General features: G+C 42.9%; 1 protein-coding gene and 1 pseudogene across 1 annotated transcript; one reads left to right on the forward strand and one right to left on the reverse strand.

Annotated features, from left to right (window-relative positions):
- Window positions 1–265: 265 nt before the first annotated feature.
- On the forward strand, window positions 266–1034 carry LOC136531533 (NADPH-dependent aldehyde reductase-like protein, chloroplastic; annotated as a pseudogene).
- A 90-nt stretch (window positions 1035–1124) lies between these two features.
- On the reverse strand, window positions 1125–7523 carry LOC136531532 (plant intracellular Ras-group-related LRR protein 8-like). The gene is made up of 10 exons (XM_066524180.1): window positions 7309–7523; window positions 7130–7224; window positions 6666–6830; window positions 6117–6227; window positions 5924–6024; window positions 4995–5132; window positions 4369–4417; window positions 4216–4281; window positions 3385–3504; window positions 1125–1477 (listed from the first exon to the last, which is right to left on the reverse strand). Exons 1-10 carry the CDS (start codon window positions 7463–7465, stop codon window positions 1355–1357), a joined length of 1125 nt encoding a protein of 374 aa, XP_066380277.1. The 5' UTR covers window positions 7466–7523; the 3' UTR covers window positions 1125–1354.
- Window positions 7524–9216: the final 1693 nt, after the last annotated feature.

Here is a 9216-nt window from a genome sequence, read left to right on the forward strand (position 1 = left end):
AATGACGTGTTGGACAAAAAGAGTTTAGCATTATGACACCAGGGTCCGTATGAACTTTTTAGTGACACGTAGAAATAGAACATTTTTTATTATGGTACACAGGAAAAGGCTCCTGTATAAAGTAGGGCCCGCGCCAGTCCGCAGAACTCGCGTACAGCACACACGACACGGGCAAACCGCACACAAGCAAGCAAACCACAGCTCCACATCGTGCTCGCCATCTCATCGACTGTGCCGACGGCAACAAGTCAATGAGCAGCTAGCCATGGCAGTAGCGTCCACCACGCTGCCACTCGACGGCCGCGTCGCGCTCGTCACCGGCGGCTCCCGGGGCATCGGCCGCGAGGTGTCCTCCAACCTCGCCGCGCTCGGCGCACGCGTCGTGGTCAACTACGCCTCCAACCCGGCCAAGGCCGAGGAGCTCGTCGCAGAGCTCGCCTCGCGCGGTCTCCGCGCCGCGGCCGTCCGCGCGGACGTCTCCGACCCGGCAGCCGTGCGCGCGCTCTTCGACCGCGCCGAGGAGGCCTTCGGGTCCCCGCCCCACATAGTGGTCGCCTGCGCGGGCATCATGGACGCCAAGTACCCCGCGCTGGCCGACACCGCCGTCGAGGACTTCGACGCCACGTTCGCGGTGAACACGCGCGGCAAGCTCCTGGTGTGCCGGGAGGCCGCCCGGCGCATCCCTCCCAACAGCGGTGGACGCATCGTGACGTTCTCGTCGTCGACGGTCGCCGTGCTGCCACCAGGTTACGCGGCGTACACGGCGTCCAACGCCGCTGTGGAGGCGATGACGAGGATCCTGGCCAAGGAGGTGGCGGCCAAGGGGATCACGGCCAACGTGGTGGCGCCGGGCCCGGTGAACACGGAGCTTTTCTTTGCCGGGAAGGATGAGGCGTTCCTAGAGAGGGTGAAAAAAAACCATAGGGCGTATAGCCGAGACGACACAGATCGCGCCCGTGGTGACGTTCCTGGGGAGCGAGGCCTCGTCCTGGGTGAACGGCCAGGTTATCAGGGTCAATGGGGGCGTCGCGTGAGTGCGCCCCCCGCTGAAAATTGACGGTGTTTATCTCGTTGTCTGCCACGGGTTTTTCCAAGGATGTAGGTACATGTGTTGACAGTAACAGTAACAGTATGTGTCATTCATGGTATTTTTGTCAAGTCTGGTTCCATAGTACCATGTTACAAATATTCAGCAGTGCCATGCATTTCTCAACACGTCTATCTATGTGACTGAGTAAAAAAGTTGATCTCATGCTCCATAAAAATGATCTTCAGTTCTCAGTTGCACACTTCTACGGTTGTTTGGGAGAAATGTCATAGCAAACGATTATGCTCACAACAGGCATGCAATCAATCACCTTCGCCTGTTATCATCATCCGCGCCTTCGTCAAACACACCAGATGAGCCGACACGGAAGTCGAGCTGCTTCTGATGTTTCTGCCTCCGCCGCTCGTCAAACTCCTCCCACCCCTCCACCTGTTTGGGAATTGGAACAGGTTAAATTGAGAATGCCACTGGAAAGTGCCTCTATCAGAGCCCAAGGTCAAAACTTATGAAGCCAAATTAGTCAGCTATACGCAAGTGCTGTACTTGTCTAAAAAAATATATATATAAAATTTGCATCTCTACTAGGCCACTGCTAACAAATGATGATATTTAGTGTTCGCCTAAACAGCCTAAACTGTTTAAACGGCCGCTAAACGATAAACGGTGGCAAGTTGTTTTGTTTAGAAGGTAAATGTAAATTAAACGATCGACCGTTTAGATGGTAAAAAAAGGGAGTAAACGGTCTAAACGCCCTAAAAAATGGAGGTAAACAGTTTTAAACGGCCTAAAAGACTGCTTAAATGGTTGTTTAAGCGAACACCAGATTAATCCAGTTGAGTTTTACATGCATAAATTTGTATACTTAAGTTTATTATATTTATAAATATGTATATTTGATTTCAAATATATATTAGATTCTTTTTACATGCATAAATATATATACATACTAAAATAATTAATTTTAACTTACATAAAAATGTATAAATGCTAGAATAATTGATTTTATATCAATAAATTATAAATTTTGGCAATATTATGTAAAACCGTTTTGCCAAAGGGCGCCTAGTCCTAACGGTTAGGTGACCCAGCGGCACTCCTCAGGTCCTGAGTTCGACTCCCCATGAGAGCGGATTTCAGACTGAGGTTAAAAAAATCCCCTCGCCCGTCCCCATGTGCCAAAGCGCAGTGGTAGGCTCTAGCCCGGTTCTCATAGGGTTACGGCACCTCCTGCGTCAGGATGCGGGACGAGGGTTCGGGGGCTTTCTCGATCTGTGTGAGAAGATCTTCTTCTTAAAAGGGAAACCCGAGGGCCGTCATAACCCCCGTAGGTCAAGTTTTTTTTTTATTATGTAAAACCGTTTTGACCGTTTAGCTCCGTTTAAACACTGTCTAAACGGCCTAAACACTAAATGAAGGGTGACCGACTGTTTCCATTTAGCGTTTAGGTGGTGTTTGGTTAGCCATGGGGAATGGGTTTCGGTTATGAGGATAGAAAAGATGGTGTGGGTTAGGGATCAGGATACCAGATCGTATCCATTTCCCACGTTTGGCTTTATCTTGGATTGGGATGAGTTATGAGCTGGGGCCCACAAAATAAAAAAAAACAGAAAAAAGTCGTTCTTCTTCCTCGTGAGATAGCTGCGCTCAGTTCCAGGCATCCAGCTTCGTCAGATCCAATCATGAAGGCACACAGTGCTAGCAGCTCCCTGCCGACGGCTCACCCCCACGCAGGCGGCGCATGAGAGGCGAGCGGCTCTTCCGTAGCTGCGGCCACCGGCGCGTGCGCTGTTTCCGTGCCTCCGAAGGTCGCCGCATGCGAGGCTCCACGAGACGGCAGCGGCGGTGTCTCGCGCGCTTGGCGAGGCAGCTACGGCCGGCAGAGCAGATGGAGGCGGTGCAACGTGAAGCGACGGTTCTCTGCTCCACCTCGCCTTCAAGCTCCCTCCCTAGCTTGAGCCCGCGCGTGCCGCACCGCTCCCAACAACAAGGAAGACGACGCAGGTGCCGTATCCTGTTCGTAACCCACCCCTCCCAGCGGGATAGTTTTGGTGGGATACGATGCTCTAGTTTCCCAAACCCAAACCCACTGTATTTCCCAATCCATAAAACCAAACATGGGTTATGAGGTCATTGGGTTATGATATCCCTTTCCCATCCTCCTTATCCCACGAACCAAACGCCACCTTAGGATAACATAGTCACTAAAATATAGGGTGTGACCATACAAAGCAGATCGCAATGCGGCAATGAAGGTAACAAAGTAGTATCAATATACTGTGCGACGGGAAAATATGAACATGCACGGGCAGGCAGGCAGACTCTTAAGGAAATGGTACCTGTCGAAGAACATCATTTGTGATTTCTGTGCCATGGAGATCGAGTGTAATAAGCTGCGAGCACTTTTTGAATAATGTTGCTGGCAAGGACGTCAGGCCATTGTTCCTTATATGCAAAACCTGTTGAATAAATTTGTTTCATATAAAGAATGTTAAACACTGGTAGATATGTTCCTTACATGCAAAAGCTGTTGAATAAATTTGTTTCATATAAAGAATGTTACACACTGGTCGCTAATGTGCAACTGTAAATGAAAAAAAAAATCTGTAGCAAAAAAGGACACAAATAAATATTACCCTCAACTGATATTGTAGAAGAACCAGAAGCAGCATGGTACAAAAGTTTCGTCAAGTTAAACTGAACTGGTCTACTAATAGGTGTTAATGAAATAATAGTATTCAAGAACAATTGACTCTTTGTGACTGTCCCAGGTCATAAACCCAAAGTTCCATGCATGATATACTGAGAAACAAAGAAAATAACTCCGCTTTCATAAGGCCACAAAACTGCATGCACAAGTTTTGTTGCACACTATTAAATCTCATACATCTTGTAGTTCTGCTACTATGCACTGGACTAATAACTTGGTGCTCATTTATACAACTTCTATGTGAACATACTTGCAATTGGACAATGAATATTTTGTGGTATCATCCATATTGTGAAAATCATTGCTATCTCACAATGAGACATTTGGAATTTTAACAAATTAAGATAACACAATATGCTAATTCAGCACTTCATTTGCTGTAAGTGATGATACATATATCATCTAAGTAATTTTATGTTTTTGTTACAAATGCACCTTTCATGCATCTAAAAGCACACACCTTAAGATTACAAAGGTTCCCAAAGGCCTCTGGCAGTTCAGTTAAGAGATTTGATGACAGATCAACCTGAAAAATTCAAAAATCAGGTTCAATATAGAGTGCTCTACAAGAATATATGAGGCAGAAGCAGGTCATATATGAGAGACAACACACCTCAGTGAGAGATTCACAATCTCCTATTGATGAAGGCAATGAAGTTATCCTGCCAACAAGTGTAAACGAGTCAAATGTGACATTCACCATAACATTTAAGTTTTAATTCCGTACTAGGATAGTTTTCATAAGAAGTAACAGAAAAGGCATTTCTTCTCCCAATAACATCTTTTTTCTATGATAGAATAGAACTCAACCTACTAGTGTTTGCACATTACTAACTATGAAGTGCACTAGAAAACAGAAACTGACTAAGGTCTTTGACTTTTTCTAGGCTGCAAATGTACTCTTTGGGTTACAGAAATATAATAAAGTTGCATTAAAAATAGAATCAGCACTATATAGTTATAGCTGTCAGCAGACAAGTCTCAATGTTAACTCGTAGGACATTAATCTATCAAACCATCCAGACATGGTTCTTTTCAACCCTCAACATGATTGACAAACAGTCAATCTCAAATGGGAACACATCAGTAACATCGCATCACTCTTGATCTGAAGCATTCCTTTACCAGTATGTAGAATAAACAAGAGTGCAAAATCAGAATTCAGCTATAAATACATAAAAATATGACAGAACAAATAAGGTACTGCAAGCCAAGAATGATTAGAGTTCTGGCACAAACCTATTGTTGCTCGCTATGAGTATCTGGAGGTGCTTCAGCAGTCCTATTTCTATAGGCAAGTTATCAAGCCTGTTATTTGCAACACGTAGTTCACGTAGAGAAGTCAGCGATCCCAAAGTTGATGGCAAGCTAACCAGTCTGCAAGATAAAGGAGAAAGTGGATGATCACATTATCTTATTTTCATGTATAACAAAACATGCTTATCTGTCATCATGCTCAATAACACTAAGAAGATAAGAGATATTGTATTCTTTCTAATTAGAACTATGAAATATCCCCTTTTTGTACCAATGTGATACTTTACATGCATCTTGGTGGCAGGAGTCAACTGCGAAATTTTCTATTCAACGTGTTGACAGAAACATAAGTGAAATACAATGCGGCCATGAGGTTTAGTTGCTCAATAGGATAATTCAACTATTCCATTTAACCAAAAAAAAAATCATGAATACATATGGACATCTTCAGAGAACTAATGTACTCCCTCCATTCCAAATTGTAAGTCGTTTTGGCTTTTCTAGATACATAGCTTTTGCTATGCACCTAGATACACAATTTGGAATGGAGGGAGTTCATGTTTAGCACAATAATCTGCACCTGACTAACCACTCAGATATATCTCCTGCCTGAAGGATTCTACAACACACTAAAGAAGAAGTTAGAAGCCAAGATTTAGTATGTGTTCTCTCTTATACTTCAACATATGGCATGCTCAGCTTTCTGACAGCTATTGGTTGATTTGCCAATACCTAGCTGCTAGCTCACAGTGGATGAGTCAAAGCAAAAGTTTGAGAATATAAAGAACAAAAAACAGTTTTGGAGAACATAACTATAAACATTGCTTTATATCCACTGGCAACATCACAGAGTATTCATAGTACTCCTATGAATAACAGTAACATGACAAGAGTTTCAGAATCGGACATACTGGTTTTCGCTTAAAGATAAATTCAATAGCTTTTGAAGACATGATAGACCTTCCCAGCAGATGCTATCATCAGCTATATCATTGGCAGTTAGGAGCAATTTCTGCAATATAAAATTAAGTCATGTACGCACAATTATAGTTCCTTATGGAAGGAGAAAATAACCCAATTCACTCGGTGGGAAAGAATAATTACATTCAGAGATTTAAGAGCAGAAATTTTGTGTGGAATTTCCTTGATACTGTTGTTGCTGATGTCTAATATTCGTATCGAGGGGCCACAATCCCAGACTTCTTCAGGCACTACCTATAGAGAAAGACACCCACAAAGATTTAAGTCTAACTTTGTTCAGAGGGACTTGGTACAGGAAAATAACCAAGTGATAACAAATCAATATCATCGAATGTTTGGTGATAAAACTGTAGGCACCAAACTGAGATGCCATAACTAATTCAGTATATAGTTTATGGGTACAGATCATTGTGTCAATCATGACCAGAAATCTACAAAAGGATCCTTGCAAAATTAGTGTTAGACATTTTCTTCTAGGGTCTGTTTGCAAATTGTAATCAAGGCGGTAATAAAGCATATAATGGTATTTCTTCATGACCAACATGCTGAGAGCACTTCCATTGGCCATGGGTAGATTTGTAGATTTCACAAATTCAAATCACAATTATCCTATGCCGGCATGCATCAACAGGACCTTCATAAAAGTGATTCAAACAAATCAGAATAAGATACCTTCAAGTCACAATCATTCAGCGCAACAACACCTGTTAACTTCCAGCGCTCAGATCGGCTTTTGGTGACAATTGCCTCTGGTTTTTGTGTTTGATTCTCCTTAACATTTGAAGGCCTTCTTACAGTTGTTGCTGAACTACTGCTATTATTTGTGATAGGACCATCCTGTTTAAGAGTAGACAACAAAAGCAGATTCTGTAAACACTCCACATTCAATGGTGAAATTAAGCAAGTTACCCTATTGTCTATGGAACACTTGCCAAGTAACAAGGAGCAACTGAAATTTTCCTCCCTGCACTTCCAGGTACCAGCACAGCTCACCCGTAAAAAATCGAACTTATGGACACGCTCATGGACATCCTACTCCAACAAACTCAATGCTAAATATCTGAACTAACTAACAGAAAGACTAAAGCAGCACAGATATGGGGAATTAGGACAGATCGAGGTCACTGATGCCGTACCCCCTGATGAAGCCCCTGCGACGCGATGAGCATGACCTTGGATCTGTCCACAACTTGCATCGAGCTCAGGCTTGCGGCATCCTGGAGCACTTTGCCTGCGACCACGAGGGAGTGAGGATTGGCTACTATGGGAACGAATCCGCGGACTCAAGAGGTAACAAGGGTTTGGGGATCGGTGCCTTTGCAGATGAGCCTCTGGCCGCGCGGGAGGACATTGGTGAGCGGCTGGAGGAGGCGCTTCAGCTCCGCGCCGGAGGCCGCGGCCGGGACCTCCACGGGGATGGTCCGCCCGGCGAACTTGACCTGGACGGTGATGGTGGTAGGTGCGGCCTCCATTACCTCTGTGCCGTCAGTCCGTCACCAGCCCAAAGACAAGCCAAACAGAATCCGTGAGTCCGCCCTTTTCGTTTCGGCTTGTCTGGCTTACTGCCATATTTTTTCACCTAAGGAATAGTACTTTCTCTGTGGCCGTGAAAAAAAACTGCTATGAGTTTGAGCTGTGAAAAAGCTGCCGTGGGCTGTGAGTCGTAGAAAAACTGAAAGCTATTTGGTTAAACAAGTATAAAATATACTCCCTCCATCCCAAATTGTAAGTCATTCCAAGAATCTTGGAGAGTCAAAGTTTTTCAAGTTTGACCAAATTTATATAACAAAATAATAATATTTATCATACCAAGTAAGTATCATTAGATTCTTCATTAGTTTATATTTTCATATTATACCTATTTGATGTCATCAATCTTTGTGTTTCTCTCTATAATTTTAGTCAAACTTGAAAAAGTTTGACTCTCCAAGATTCTTGGAATGACTTACAATTTGGGATGGAGGGAGTACCTTCTATCTTTATCTCTCTTGAAACAACTATGGAAGAGCTTTTTATTCCACCAATTTCAAAAAGCAGAAAGCCAAAAGCTAAAAGCAGAGTCAAACCAGCTTTCAAAATTGTACTACGAAAAAGCAGCTGCTTCTGAAAAAGCCACCTGAAAAAAACAACCCCTTTGATTAGGCTTTTGGCTTTTGGGGCTAAAAGCCAAAGCCAAAAGCCCAACTAAACGGACCTTAAATCAATCAATAGTACTTTAGTTATGGCTTATCAGCCAAACAAATCTAAACGAGATGCACTTTCAGCCCCGTTTCTTTTTCTTTTTTTTTATATCTTCTTCGTTTCTTCTTGTGTTTTGAAATCCAGCGACTAAAGTTTAATCTGTGTCACGTTTGACGTTCGAATGCTAATTAAAATTTTATAGAAATAAACATGAGCTAATTATAAAATTAATTGCACATGGAACCAAACGGCCTTACTCTCTTCTCATGTCAAATCAAATTATAAAAAGTGACTTCCGCATTATTACTATAAAACATTACTTCGACAGTACAAGAACTTGTCTTATACTAAGTACAGATAGGTCATCAAACTATAAAATTAAGTTGTATCTTTTGGACACAATACTTATGGTGAGCATGTAAGGTACTCCCTCCGTCCCGTATTATCTGTCGTTCTAGAGACAGTAATATGTCCTGAATTAACTGTCGTCTAGGAGACTGTAGATGGGCCTCACACCTACGTCTAGCCTGCAACCTTCCTGTCACCCGGTCAGGCATCCCACCTCCCACTGTTTTCATCCACTCGTTCGTCCAAGAGCTCGCGTTGTGTATTGTTTTTCTGCTGAAACAGAGAGACATAGAACAGAGGTCACTGTCATCTGTACTGTTTTTGTAGGTTTGCCTTGGTTTTCGCACATGGATCCCAGCGACAGATAATACGGGACGGAGGGAGCACGTACAAGAAATCTTTAAAGGTAACTATTTATAGAAGTAGGATGTGTATAATTACTTTTATAGTGGTGAGTATGCACGTATATGTATTGGGTGTAAAACAAATGAGCCCAAAATATTCATTTTATTTTTCTTATTATAAGATGTATAGTTAAATACATGAACGGCTCTTGAAAATGCATTTTTTTCTCTAAACTTGTCAATTAGTACACCGCACTGGTTGGTACAATCGATAAATGGACTTGTTATGCACTTATTAACAAGTTTAGGGATGTGCGGTGCACCTATATTAACAAGTTCAGAGACCTAAA

The sequence above is a fragment of the Miscanthus floridulus genome, unplaced genomic scaffold (genome assembly GCF_019320115.1).
Source record: "Miscanthus floridulus cultivar M001 unplaced genomic scaffold, ASM1932011v1 fs_366_3_4, whole genome shotgun sequence".
Taxonomy (NCBI): domain Eukaryota; kingdom Viridiplantae; phylum Streptophyta; class Magnoliopsida; order Poales; family Poaceae; genus Miscanthus; species Miscanthus floridulus.